Source organism: Nicotiana tabacum, chromosome 8, assembly GCF_000715075.1.
Source record: "Nicotiana tabacum cultivar K326 chromosome 8, ASM71507v2, whole genome shotgun sequence".
NCBI classification, from domain to species: domain Eukaryota; kingdom Viridiplantae; phylum Streptophyta; class Magnoliopsida; order Solanales; family Solanaceae; genus Nicotiana; species Nicotiana tabacum.
In genome coordinates this window covers 73,243,569-73,259,110 of record NC_134087.1, presented here as the reverse complement: position 1 = coordinate 73,259,110, position 15,542 = coordinate 73,243,569, and the positions used below count along the sequence as shown (strand labels likewise).

At 37.9% G+C, this 15,542-nt stretch overlaps 1 protein-coding gene across 1 annotated transcript; it reads left to right on the top strand.

The window, feature by feature from the left end:
- Window positions 1-13,444: 13,444 nt before the first annotated feature.
- Window positions 13,445-15,245, top strand: LOC107777898 (chitinase 4-like). Its single transcript, XM_075219363.1, has 2 exons — window positions 13,445-13,978; window positions 14,669-15,245. Exons 1-2 carry the CDS (start codon window positions 13,567-13,569, stop codon window positions 15,079-15,081), a joined length of 825 nt encoding a protein of 274 aa, XP_075075464.1. The 5' UTR covers window positions 13,445-13,566; the 3' UTR covers window positions 15,082-15,245.
- The last annotated feature ends 297 nt before the right edge of the window (window positions 15,246-15,542 follow it).

Sequence of the window (15,542 nt, the reverse complement as noted above, 5' to 3'; positions counted from 1 at the left end):
ATCTCTCTGAACTCTGGCATATCAGGGCTGTCACTTCCACATTGCACATAATCAGTCTTTGTTTGAGGAAAGTCTGGGTGTGAGCACTGTCCGGGATCCTTGAGGTCCTTAGGGAACTCATACACACCTAGACATAAATTGGGCTATGGAACTTTGGGCATTTGAGACCAGTAAGGGCTTGGTACACCATGGCTGTTTTGGGCCTGCTTCAGTCTCCCTATAGCTTAGCTTCTATTTTATTTATGTAATTTATATTCAGTTCTTGGTCTATAATAATTATTGTAAACAAACATTGGGGTGATTAGTGAAAAAGGGTGGGTAGTTGCATATTGTGGGTAAAATCGGGTAGATAGCATGCTTATAGGGTCTATTTCGATTCAAATGTGTTTGTTAGATGACATGCCTATAGGGTCTCGTTGGGTTCAAATGTGTTTGTTAGATAATATTCCTATATGATCTGCTTTTGTTCAAATAAATTCCGCTTTCTTTACTTTCACACAACTAGAAGCCATGCATATATGATCTAAATCAGCTTTATAATTAGTATCATGCCTATAGGATTTAAAATTAGTTGTAATAGAAATCACGCTTATAGGGATTTCGCTTTGGTCAAATGAATTCTGCTTGCTTCACCTTATGTTCAAATATGAATCATGCCTATAGGATCTAAAACCAGTTTAGTTAGACCTAAAATCAGTTTAACTCTAAGCTTTTACTGGTAAATTTTGATTCAGTTTAATTAAATAACCTACTCTTTTCGTGTTAATTAATATAACTAGAAAGCATGGCTATAGGATTCAAATTCCCTGTTTAAAATATTAACTGTTTTACTACATTCCTAATCAATAATAGATACCATGATTATAGGACATCACTATTATACGCCTAGGCAAGCCTATAGGGCTATTAAAAAACCTGTAACTGTAAAACTATGCTCTGTTATCTGTGACTGCTCATATTCAACAAGTCTAAAATCAGTAGGCAAGCTAAATAGGTCTTCGACACTTTGGGTCCAAAATTAATACTGCACTTTCTCTGCTCACCTAGATATTCTGTTCTAGAGTTCCTTTTTAAATATTTGAAAACTATTGTTTGAGACGTGTATTTTCTTGTTTTGTTTGTGGAGGTAAAATATGAGCCTTTAATCGTTCCCTCTTTAATGCAGTCCTAATTGTTTTGGTTGACGCCTAGGTTTTCTCCTTTAAGTATCTTAGGATGGTCTAGAATTACCTAAATTAGAGGTCCTAAATACCTCTAGGGCCACAAGGAAGGGACATGTAGTGCATGCATAGGATATCTTCAAGGTTGCTAGAACACTTTAGGCTATGACCAAGGGGAAGGAATTGGGGAGTAAAGAATATGATGACTGCGCGCTAATATCACGTGTAGCACCTCATTGAGGAGTGATTACCGGAAATTGTGTGGGTATGATCCTATAGGCTAGCCAACCTAGGACCCCCCTTTCCCAACTCTCGCTGTTTAAATGAATTTACTTTTCTTTATATATGTGCGAATTGTTCAAACCTTGTTTTCATTACTTGAATCATACATGTACTTAGAATGTCAAAACATGCCTTTATTTGCGAGTATGTGTCAAAATAGTTTATTTGTTAAAATGACTAATTCACATAATTTAAGTTCGGCCGGGATCCACCGTTGTGGACCGCGAGGGGTGCCTAAAACCTTCAACTCAAGGTTATTTTGAGTCCTTACCCTAATCTCTAGTAATGCAACCTAGTCCAAGGGTTAATTACTCTAGGTGCCCTAACGCACCATAATCCGTTAGGTGGCCACTCTTCAAACACCCAATTCCCAAAAGGAAACGAGTTATCTCCCCCCATGAATGTCGAAACCCGGACTTTCCCGTCAAAAAGGGGGAAAAAAGGGCGCGACAGTGTCCCGAGGGGGCTTGTTGAGGATGCTAGTTAGCGTGTCAGTTAACCATGCTTCGATGAGCTTTTTCACAGCTTAAAGTTTCTTTTTTCACAGATGTGGAGGTTCCCTTACCACGGGATTTCGTTATGCTGCAGTGAGGAAGTGGGACCCATCTCGTCTAGGGGAAGCACTGGCTTCGCACCCTTATCTGCTATTTAACATCTTTCATTGATGACGTTTATGAGATTGATTGGGAGGTTACTGTTATTCTTGTCCTTTCTTCTCGGTTACCTGCCATGTAGCGATTCGTGCACAAAAAAATGAGATCTTATTTTTTTTTACATTAGTGACCTGTGCTAGTTGTAGATCTAGAAGAAAATAAAAGTTTAACTAAAAAATTCACATAAACGGCGCCAAATTAAGACCAAAAAAATATGTATCTTGATTCAAATAATTAAATTTATGCAATTAGAGGTTAAACTTAGTTAACAATAATATTTTTAGATGAAACTTGCAAGGGTGCAATAAACAATAGATAGGTATGGTCAGATAATAATGACAACATGCAATAACTGTTCTAAAAAGCATGAGCAATAATGTAGCATTTAATAGCAATGAATATCACTAAATGACATTTAAGTAAATAAGATGAATGATTCACCCCATAAAGGATGAAATAGATGGATGTTCTTCCTGACAATGATGAAAGACATACAAATCCTTGAATATTCGAGTTATTCTCGGATCTGATGGAAAAATATGGAATAGTATAAACAAGAATCTTAGTGAAAATGTGGTGTTTGTATCTTAGCAAGAGAGAGAGAATCTTTTTTACAAAGTGTGTTCTTACAAGTGAATATTACATGCCTCTATCATTGTCTCTTTTTCTATATATAATTGAGACATGTTCTTAAGAAATCCTAATAGTACAAGTGCAGAAAATATCCACTAGAATATTCTCTCTTAATATCCTATCTTGACAAACTAGCGTACAACTCTTATCAATGATATTTCACCTCAACCTTGACCATTGTTGACACTCGACTACGACTCTTGTCGACGTCTCGACTACTGTTCTTGTCGACACTTCGACCAAGGACTTTGCTGTTTCTTTAGTCATTTCGACTAACGGCGACTCAAGAGTTCTCCCCTTAATATTATTTTGGCTTAAATATTCTAAAAATAGATTTTGACCCCTACATAGTTATTTTATAAATACAAATTATTAACATAGACTTTATTACGTCGTTGAGTTTTCATTTTTTCATTGGCAGAGAAATAAATGCAAGTCCTTTTCTAGCACGCACAAAAGTCATAGTTCACGTAGCTTTATTAGCCGCCACCACTCTATTTACTTTATATATATATATATATATATATATATATATATATATATATATATATATATATAGAACACTTAAATCACCAACGATTTTGGTTATTAAATATTTTCTTATTAAACTAAATAAGAACTCCTAATTTTTAGCCTTTAGCCAATATAACATATTGAGTAAATGAAAAAACGGGAGTACATATTACCATCCAATAGAATACTATTAATGAAATAATATTTACCTAGAATGAAAGGCTAGAATTTAAAACTAACATTTTTCTTTTTATTTCAAACTTGATCTTTATTATAAAAAAATTAAATATTATAAGAAACACTTCATTTAATAGATATTTAATTACTTTTTTAATATTTAGAAATTTAAAATTAATTAGAATTTACTTATTAATTATTTCCCATATGAGATATGTAGAAGTTATAATATTATAGCTTTATTAGATTTCACTTTGTATATGTCTTACATTAAATTATATATAAATAATAAAAAATAGGTAAAGAAAAATAAAATATTCAAGCAAGAAGAGGTACGGGTTCATGAATAACAATATAGATAGTTCATTTTTTTAAGAATATACAAGACTACTACACCAATAAAATTATTTATTATTATACTTTTAACTTTTACAGTTTTAAATGCACTATTACAATTAGGGGTGTCAATAATTCGGTTTGACCAATTATTTTATAAAATTTGTACCATACAAAATTTTTTATTATTCTTTTATGTATAACCAAAATTAGACTTTTCGAAACCGTCCCAATCATGTCAGTTTTATTTCGGTATTGGTACGGTTCGGTTACTTTTCAGTATTTTTTTAAATGTCATGTAAAATTCACCAGTAGAAGTAGAATACAATAACATACGCTCTTTTATAGGACTTAGAAAAACTCTCTAGATATTTTTACTGTTTAAAGGTGATGATGAATTAAAAAAATGAAAGATGACTAGAGTATCCATCAACTATTCGACAACAACGTAAAAGAAACCAAGTAAAAGCAAAGAAAATATAAATCACACGAGTGGAAAGATATTAACCAAGCCGGGACTCAAGAATAAAGTATATATTAAATATTCAAAAAGATAAATCTAAATTATATGAAAGAAAACATATTCAATACGTTGTAGTTTGCTACTCATAATCGGTAGAATACTTTGTGTCTTGCTAATAAAGATACTTGAAATAACTTAGTTTAAGTATAAGTAGCATAATAGATTTTAGGAATTAGTATTTTGAGTTTAATTAGTTGTTGGTTTGTAACATTTTTCATAATTTCTAGGCCCAATAAAAGTTTAATGCTTTGTTAGTTTTAAACTTACTCTTTAAATATATTTTTCACATGTAAAATTTATTCGGTACGGTTCGGTATTTTTTCGGTTTATTTTTATAAAATAAAAAACCTACCTTAATTATCGGTACGGTTATAGATTTATATAAAAACCTACGGTTTCTTTAAAAGAAACCTTAAAATTGGTCGGTTTTAGTCGGTTTTCAAATATCAATTGACACCCTTAATTACAATTATACGGATTGTTGAACAGAAGTAAATAATAGACACAAAAATAACAAGATAATTTATGAGATCTTTTCATTTTTAATCCATGATACATTTAGCTAATATGAGTGTTAGCTAGCTTTCAATAGATTCTCTTACTAGCTTGCTTTATTTTTTTAATATCTTTTTTTTATTAATTATTGTACTTTGATTTTGTGTTTATTTAAAGTTCGTAGATTATTAGTTGTCTGCTTATATTGTAAGTTGTACCCTTCAAGATCATTTAGATTTTCAAGGTTCTTGTCGTGAAACTAAAATTATGAAATTAGGAACCTGGAGCAAAAAGTTAAGTTGTATTATTGATGATTGAGGACTTCTGAAATAATTTCTTCAATTATTGAGTTAGTTATACACAACCAATAGTCATGATCATCTTTAGGAACTTACACCTTTATTTTATAACTCAATACTTTTTAAAAAAAATTTATACTCATTAAGATTGGATTCACGCGCATCGCGCGTACTCTAAGACTAGTATATATATATACACACACACACATATACATACACACACAAAAAATATATATTTTCGATTATTATTTTGAGAGCGACTGTACAATATCATTTTTCCTAAAACAAACTATTACTTTTTGTTGGCCCTATAAATGATTTCAGACAATTCTGTGACTTGCTGAGAAGTCAAGCCCACTAAGTTCTTTTTATCCTGAAATTAACACGGCATGACCTCCAAAGGAGGTGGTCTTGGCGGAATGTCCTCTCTTTTATGGTCTTAGCAGAATATCTCTCTCTCTTTTTTTTTTTTACTTGAACATTTAGTTTTTCAATTTTTAAAGCTTAAAATTCTTATTTGGTGGAAAATAAAAGTTAATGATCGGTTATCATTAAAATCGTTTGAATGTTGATAATTTTTGCTTAACTTTTAGTTCAAACAAAAATTTTGGTGATTTAATTTACTGTAAAAATTTCAAAACTCACCATTGTTAGACCTCAGAAAGTGTTAAAGAAGACAAAGTGAATCTTTTTGATTTGGTGTTATTCGTCTAAATTGATGATTGGGGATCGTTTGTGTTGGTATTTGAAAGCTTTTGTTTCAAATTTGAGATCATTCGGAGCAGATTTGGAATGGTTTGAACGAAATTAAAGTTGCAAATTCGAAATACACTTTATTAAAACAACCCAGAAAAAAGTATGTCAATCCAGTAGAGTTTGATGAACAACTTAAAAGATAGCATCAACTCTACCAACCGGCCGATAGAGAAATACCTGAAGAGCAGAAGTATAACAATCCAATAGATTTCAATGAAACTTAATATATAGATGGAGTAATAATAGCATCAACTCTACCAATTCGGTAGAGAAATCCTAAATAGCAAAAGTATGATAAACAGGTAGACTTCGACGAACAGTTTAATTCGATAGAAAAACCTCCGAAGAGTTGTGTGCAATTCCAAGGTCAATTTTTAAATACCGTCAATTTTGGAGATATTCCGCTACGACCAGCCGAGCAAGTCCCTTTTATGTAAGTCACCCCTTTTAATCATGGTAGTCACTCAATCATTCTTCATAATTCCGAAAAACTTTTTCAATAATTGGGTTGGGTATATCACATATGAAATTATTGAAATTAACGTAGCGTAAAATAGAAACCATCAAAATTTACCTATGAATAATTGCTAGCGAGGCTACGTGACATTCCTTTAGTTCCAAGCTTGATGTTTTAACTTGCAAAGTTATCAATACTAGAGTTAAAAATGTGATATTTGATTACATTTGAATCTCTAAGGAAGTAAAAAAGTATCATCCAAAAATACTAAGTTAAGCTCGATGCAAATTCTAAAGTAATTCTAATATGTCATTAAAAGTTTTATTCATGAAGATAAACACTATTGAATTAGCCCAAAACTAGAATCAGACAATGGTTACATACATACAAACACACGTACAAAATTATATAGATGATTTTAGTTGTTGTATTGGGCAATATCTGAACGTCACGACCGAGCTGACCAACGTCCTGCCTAAAGGAAACCAACGTCCCGCCTAAAGGAGAGCTCTTCTCCCTTTTTTTCTCCCTCTCTTCTTGTAATCTTCATAGGAAAGAAGTAATCTGCAAAAAACATGTAAAGCTATCTTCCCCATCGATTGATGGGAGTCACAATGTTGAATTTCAATAAGATCAACTATATCTCTTTCATCCTATGTACTATCTATACTATTAGCACTTTGATCTGAAATTTATTATGTCTAACTAAGATTTACCCCTTCATTCTCTTTGATTGATTTGTTCAAAAAAGGTTCTAATATCTTTTGAGTCAAATAATTTGGCGCCGTTTGTGGGAATTTCTTAGTGAAATTTCCTAGTCTCTCCCAGATCAAAGACAAGAAATACGATCACCCACCGAAAAGAGAGCGAAGGAAAAACCCAACCCACGTGGGACAAAAGCGCAGCACGGTAAGGGGATGTGAGTCGAGTAGAATCACCAAATTTAGAAATTTTCTCCCTATCAACCACCGAAATTCCAAACAAAACGAACAATGTTACCAACCTGTTCTCCTCCATCGGACCACCGAGCGAGGGCAAGGAAAGTATCATTCTAACCCACCTTCTGCTCTTTACTCAAACAGGAATACAAAGGTCGCGCGGGCGAGCGAGTAAAGAAACATCTCAATTAAAGAACAAAAAACTACTGCAAAACAACCAAAATACCGCCCGCCGGTGACACCTCCAAGCCGGAAGGCAGGAGTCACACAAGGAAACTACAATGTGTAGGCAGAACGAACCTAAGCGAAACAGCAACATTACGTATTCTACGACGTTGCACCCTCTGATGCAAGCAATGTCAAACAAACTGGGACTCCCCCAGAAATGTCTGATTCTCCAAAAACTGGGATTGACGACAGGTTACTATTTCGATAAGTTCGAAATAACACTCTTTAAGGCCAAGGGCCTGCGCCAAAAAGAAGAGTTCGACCTCGATCGAACGACGACATGTTACTATTTCGATAAGTTCGAAATAACACCCTTTAAGGCCAAGGGCCTTCGCCAAAAGAAGATTTCGACCTCGATCGAACGACGATAGGTTACTATTTCGATAAGTTCGAAATGACACCCTTTAAGGCCAAGGGCCTTCGCCAAAAAGAAGAGTTTGTCCCCGATCAAACGACGGCGGGTTACTATTTCAATAAGTTCGAAATAACACCCTTTAACGCCAAGGGCCTTCGCCAAAAAGAAGAGTTCGACCCTGATTGAATGATGACGAGTTACTATTTCAATAAGTTCGAAATAACACCCTTTAAGGCCAAGGGCCTTCGCCAAAAAGAAGAGTTCGACCTCGATCGAACAACAATATGTTACCATTTCAATAAGTTCGAAATAACACCCTTTAAGGCCAAGGGCCTTCGCCAAAAAGAAGAGTTCGACCTCGATCAAACGACGACGGGTTACTATTTCGATAAGTTCGAAGTAACACCCTTTAAGGCCAAGGGCCTTCGCCAAAAAGAAGAGTTCGACCCTGATCGAATGATGACGAGTTACTATTTCGATAAGTTTGAAATAACACTCTTTGAGGCCAAGGGCCTTCGCAAAAAAGAAGAGTTCGACCTCTATCGAGCGATGACAGGTTACTATTTTGATAAGTTCGAAATAACACCCTTTAAGGCCAAGGGCCTTCGCCAAAAAGAAGCGTTCGACCCCGATCGAACTATGATGGGTTACTATTTCGATAAGTTCGAAATAACACCCTTTAAGGCCATGGGCCTTCGCCAAAAAGAATAGTTCGACCTCGATCGAGCGACGACAAGTTACTATTTCGATAAGTTTGAAATAACACCCTTTAAGGCCAAGGGCCTTCGCCTAAAAGAAGAGTTCGACCCCAATCGAACGATGACGGGTTACTATTTCGACAAGTTCGAAATAATACCCTTTAAGGCCAAGGGCCTTCCCCAAAAAGAAGAGTTCGACCCCGATCGAGCGACGACGGGTTACTGTTTCGATAAGTTCGAAATAACACCCTTTAAGGCTAGCCTTTGCCAAAAACAAGAGTTCGACCCCGATCGAACGATGACGGGTTACTATTTCGATAAGTTCGAAATAACACCCTTTAAAGCCAAGGGCCTTCCCAAAAAATAAGAGTTCGACCTCGATCGAACGACGACGTGTTAGTATTTCGATGAGTCCGAAATAACACCCTTTAAGGCCAGGGGCCTTCGCCAAAAAGAAGAGTTCGACCTCGATCGAACGACAACCGATTACTATTTCGATAAGTTCAAAATAACACCCTATAAGGCCAAGTACCATCAGAAAGTGCAAAAAGACCGGGACTCGCCGTGCGGGAATCTATCTCTCACCAAAATCACGCGAAAGGAAAACAAGGGTAGAATACAAGACAAATAACAACGAAAAATTCTTCTTTATACAAAGTCTCCGCGCAAATGGTCACGGATTACATAAGGCCCAAGTCAACAATAAAAAAACAAAAAAACAAAGGGAAAAAAGAAGAAAGGAACAATGACAATCGACTACGAACGAAAAATGGGGAAGAAAACAACAAACTGAAAACAGATTAATATCACCATCCCTTTACTTTGCATCATCATCTCCACCCTCTCCACTGTCATCTCCGGGAAGTTCTCCTATAGCGTCCGTGCCCTCATTGGCTTTTGGAGTCGCCGTGTCATATCCTCAATTGACGCGAGCCTCCCGCGCTTTCACCCGCGCCTCTTTATATGTAGCCTCAGTCACATTACCCGCCTCCCACAAACTCTTGTATATATTCGCTGGGCTTCGGTGTAATCCCAAAACTCGTGCATATGGTGGGGAACGACAGGAGGAAGATTCAATCTGAGCCAACAGTCGCTCATTTTCTACCTTCAATGCTGTGACCGAATTTCCCAGAACCGATGCCTCTCGGTCAATCTCGCTAATTCGCTCCTCAAGCCTTGACTCCATAAGGGTGGCCATCGCTCTCTCCAATTCCTTATCGGACTGGAGGACGCGGATGGTGTTCTCCAGGGTCGCCGTCCTCGCCGAAGCCGCGGACCAAGCACTCTCGATGCTCTCCAACCCAACAACCTTGTTCTCCAGTCCAACCAATTTTCCCGTCCACTCCGCGCTCAGCGCCTCGACCTTGATCAAGTTCTGATCCATCTTCGACTGCATTGACCTCAATTTCTCCTGCAGATGCTCGCACTCTGTGGCGACCCCCTTTCCCAACTCGAGCTCCTCGTCCTTTATTCGAAGTTGCTCCTCAAGCACACTCTTGCTGCGGATAGCCTGCATCAATTCCTGGTCCATTTTCTCCAACTCCTCACCAAGAGCCGGATTACCGGGGTTTGCTTTCAGCCGCTCATGCATCTCGCGACACTTGTTGCGATAGCGACGGTATTTGTCCAACATCTTCAAGAAAATCTTGGCCCAAATGTTGGCCCTGCGAATGCTCTCCACCTCCACCATATATGTCTGAAAAATGAAAAGATGGGTTAGAATCCTATCATCAAGAAAGATAAGGGAAAAGCGAAAGTAAGCGTAACATACCCTTAAGCCTATAGCGGCCACCTCGTCCATCAAGTCAACATCAAGAATGGTCCGAAGGGCCGCATTCTCGGATGCGGAGCATAGCATGCTGAACTGCGGCACCAGATCCTCCGTGTCCCGCAAGAGATTGACATCCGAAAGGATCTCAAAAATACGGGCTGAGCCTCCCGCACGAACCACCAAGTGAGTAAGGCCCTCCTCAAACATCCTGACATCATCAGAGTCGAGGTACGATTCGGATTCGTAATCGTTGACCACCATGCCTTTTCCTCTTTCGGCAACTACAACAACGGCCCCAGAAATCTGACCTTCCTCCACGATAGGTTGCTGACCACCGACAATGGTGGGAATCTCTGATTGAGCCGAGGCAACGACTGGTTCCGTCTCTATGGGGGGGGGATAACCCCCTCTCCAGATCCCGTCGATGGAGAGTCGTCTAGATGAATCACTATTGGAGGCGCTGTCTCGAACTCCACTCGCCATCTTTTTGATGGCCCCTCTTCTTCCCTAGTAGGCAGAGATTCACCCGAAGGGCGAACGACACGAGTCAAACTTCGGCCTGAGAAGCAGCCCTCGCAGGAGTAACCATGGCCGCAGACTCGACTGAAGCAGTCCTTGATGAAGGTCGGGCAGTGGGTACCGTGATAGGGTGAGTAGATGAGGCTGGCTGCCGAAAAGCTAATGGAGGAGCCCTCACTCTCCGCACCCTCCCTGACACCAACGAACAACAAGTGAGGAATTAAATACAAAGAGGGAAAAAAGAAAAATGGTGAACAGAAACAACATATTACTAGAAAGAGGCCTGCGCCCATACTTGTCATAGAAGGCCGCCCACGTGCGGACCCCCGCCATATGAGGGAGAATAGCGCTCACCCATTCACGGATATTTTCGACAGGTGGAGGAGGCAATTTCTCAGCTGCAAAGACATAACAGGGTTTAGTACTGTAACGAAAAATGGTCGAATATATCTCCGACTAGAAGCATGAAACTTACGTGCAAAGTTCCATTTCTCAGGGAACCCCATCGGATCTGCCACAATGTGCTTAGTCCGCACATAAAAATAATTCTCATAAAAATGACGGTTAGTCCTGTCGTCCATTTTTACCACCAGACTCTTCAACCCTCGAGGACGCATGTGAAGCATCGTGCCGCGGATGAGCTGAGAGGCGAAGATACTGAGTAGGTGATCCAAGGTGATCTCACGACCGGCGAGTTCCGAAAACTTGAGCAACATAAGGAACAACTTGTACATGTACGACGAAAGTTGATCGGGGCATACCTCATAAAAACTGCAGAAGTCTACCACCAGGATAGGGAGAGGAAGTGTGTATCCAATAAGGAAGGGGTAGGCGTAAAATACACACTACCTAGGGCGGTCAAAATGAACTATGTCGTTTCCTACCGCCGGTCGCATATCGACGTAGCCGGGGATCCCCCACCTGGTTTTCAACTCTGCAATGTCTTCTTCTCTCATAACAGAAGGGACAGGCTCCGGCTCCGCCCCGGCGCGAATGCTGAAGTCGGTTAATTCTCTCCCAAGGCAAGGCAAAATCTCAACTATCGACGGGACCTCCTCGTCTTCCACCGCATCGACCCCTTCAGTGGCCTGAGCAACACTTTTCGGTGCCAGAATTGTGACAGGGAGATCGGTGCGAGAGGAATCACCAGCCATTTTGTCCAGAAGATGCGGCAAAAAGACAACGGAAAGAAAGGATGAAAACTTTCAGTTAACTAAGGGCAAACGAAAACTCGGAGCGTTAGGAAGAAAGTATACCTGCAGAATTCTTTCGAGTAAAAGGCAAAGAAGTGTGTCAATCGAATGATAAGTTCCTTCTATTTATAAGAGACATAAATCCCTCGAGCACGAAACCCAAGAGTCGCTAATAGAACCTGATAGGGCACGAAATGTTTCAGTTCCCCAGGAACGTGTGTCATAATGGCGGTAACCACGAAATAACGCTTTGATGCCAAACGACGTTTCGGTTTCGAAACAGCCACAACGGTTCACGGGTATCGAAAGAGCGCCGACACCTTGCCTTAAACTCAAGTAACGTAACTAAGGAACGAGAAGTCAGATTTCACTCGAATTCATAGCAATCATGATCCGTCTGCCGGGCCCAACAGGGGACGACCCCGACAGATGGAGGGACTAACTGTATTGGTCAAAATCTGACCGTCACGACCGAGCTGACCAACATCCCGCCTAAGTGACCGAACAATAAAAGATAACATCGCCCACTCTATATCCCATTCTCGACACCCGTCGAGTCAGAAGGAGCAATGTCTAAAAGAACGACCAAGACACACTTGGTGCGAGAGAGCGTGGCAAAGATGCCTTGACTATATATAGTGGGGGAAAACCCTCGATAAAAGGAGGGATCTTCCCCCTTTTTCTCTTCCAAGCTCTCTTCTTGTAATCTTCATAGGAAAGAAGTAATTTGTAGAAAAACATGTAAAGCTATCTTCCCCATCGATTGATGGGAGTCACAATGTTGAATTTCAATAAGATCAACTATATCTCTTTCATCCTATGTACTATCTATACTATTAGCTTTTTGATCTGGAATTTATTATGTCTGACTAAGATTTACCCCTTCATTCTCTTTGATTGGTTTGTTCAAAAAAGTTCTAATATCTTTTGAGTCAAACAGTTGTACGAAAATTGACTTCTTTTATCATGTACGAATTACAGTACTAGCCATAAACACATACATAAGCATTTATCTTGTCAAGGGAGTAGGGACGCTTCCGAACAACCTGAAATAAGAGCGAAGTTACCATTAATTCTTAGAAACTTGAAGGTAGGTCTTTGCAATTTATCAAAAAGCGTCAAGGGGTTCTTGTGATCAAGTAACCTTTTTAGGGAAAAGATATTTATATTCCGTAGCCGAAAAAATATATAAACTTTGTACATTTTTTGTATATAACATATATATATATATACAAAATATACAAAAAAATATATTTTTTCAATTATTATCTAAAAAGTGGCTATACAGTGTAAGTGTCCCATATTTTTAATAGGTAGAGCGTTAGGCAGACAGCCAGACTCTATGAGTTGAGTTATGAATAACCATATCCTTCCTAATAAATTGCAATACTCAAACTAATCAAAAGTCGATCTATACCTATAATGTTCACACTAAAGTTGCTGAAATCTTAAACAACTTTCTACATAACCGGCTCACCCTTTTTGCTTCTATAAATAGTTTTATGTTTTAATCTTTCCTCCATATCCACTCTAGTTCATTAAAGAAGTCTCTTTTTTTTTTTGTTTTTCCTCACCAAAAAATGATTAACTTTAGTTCAAGAAATCACTTCTTTTTATTTATTTACACTATAGCCATATTTTTTCCAATATTAATCTTGGCTCAAAACTGTGGGTGTGCGGAAGGCTTGTGCTGTAGCAGATGGGGTTATTGTGGCACTGGGAATGCATATTGTGGTCAAGGCTGCAAAGGAGGGCCTTGTTTTATTACAGCAAATTATGGAATTTCATCAGTTTCTCAAATTGTTTCAGAACCATTCTTCAATGGAATTGCTAATCAAGCTGCTCCAAACTGTGAAGGCAAAGGATTTTACACAAGAGCTGCCTTTCTTGAAGCTCTCAGGTCTTATCCTAGATTTGGAACTGATGGTTCTTCTGATGATAATAAGCGTGAAATTGCTGCTTTCTTTGCTCATGTTACCCATGAGACTGGACGTGAGTCTTTTTTCTTACAACCTTCTCATGCTTTGTTTGTTCCCTTTTTTAGTTTACCTTTTATATACTAATATCGTAAAAAAAAATTCAGTATCAGATCACATAAAAACGGGGGTGGATCTATATATTCTTAGCTCCGCCACCGGATGTAATAAGTCATTTATCATGTCCTGCAAGTTACCAATATATACTTGCCATAAAAACTACATATAATTCACTTCTAAGTGACTTGATTGTGTAAAAAATTTTGTACTGTTCGTTACAACCTTGTATACTATTGCACACATTTTCACGGCTACAAGACAAACATTTTCCATATAACATTAATTGTATAGTACTCCTTCAGTTCACTTTTATTTGTGCACTATACTAAGAATACATTTTCACTTTTACTTGTCCATCATACTAAATCAAGAGAAAGATAATCTTTTGTTCATGTTTTACCCTTACCATTAACTACTCATTCCCTAAAACATTTCCCAAGACTTTTGGAAAAACTATCATTATTATGGGTAAATTATGAAATACATACTTCATTTATTTTTTCTTAAAGTGAATGCAAAATCAAAAGTTGACAATTCTCTCTCTCTCTCTCTCTCTCTCTCTCTCTCTCTCTCTCTCTCTATATATATATATATATATATATATATATATATATATATATATATATATTTTTTCCACTTTATGCAGAAATGTGCTATAGAAATGAGATAAATGGTGCATCTAGGGACTATTGTGACGAGACAAATGCAGAGTACCCTTGTGTCCCCGGCAAGAAATATTACGGCCGTGGACCGATACAATTGTCATGGAATTTCAACTATGGACCGGCGGGGAAAGACAACGGATTCGACGGCCTAAATGACCCTGATATCGTGGCTAGAGACAGTCTGATATCAATCAAAACTGCCCTGTGGTACTGGATGAACAATTGCCATGCTCTCATAACTTCTGGGCAAGGTTTCGGGGCGACGATTCGAGCCATTAATGGTCCGCTCGAGTGTAATGGTGGAAATCCAGAACCTGTTGCCAGAAGGATTCAATATTACACCGAATTTTGTCAGCAACTTGGTGTAGATACTGGGAATAATCTCACTTGTTAGGAGTCTTGAAAAAAGTTAAATTTTCAGGATATGATATATATATGTTCTATGGTGACTGAATTAGTAATGACTAGAAAATGGAGATTTAGTCGGTTTATTCCTATATATAAGAAATTGTAATGTAATGCGAATTTCATTTATGAATGAATTAAAGGAGATTAATATATGAGTTCGATTCAGTACAAAATATGTGCTCACATCCCAACTGGATACACCCATCTTCATAGTCATAAGTGTTACCAAAAGCGAAAAACACAAAAAACTTTAAGGTCTGTTGGGGCTTTTAGCTCAAAGCGCATTTAAAACGTTGGCTTTAATGAAGAAAGGCGAGAAAAACTATATAACTAATATCTGTACGCGTGTATCAACAAAGAAATTGAAGAAAATTTACGATTAAGTGAAATATACATTGTTTAGTGTTGCCTCTTCAGGATTACGTTCATTGACAAGGAAAAAAATGT

Bases quoted from the DNA above. Each gene is read 5' to 3' on its own strand.
- LOC107777898 (XM_075219363.1), top strand. From the start codon at position 13,567: ATGATTAACTTTAGTTCAAGAAATCACTTCTTTTTATTTATTTACACT. The intron at 13,979-14,668 runs GTGAGTCTTTTT...CACTTTATGCAG, and splicing joins TGTTACCCATGAGACTGGAC to AAATGTGCTATAGAAATGAG.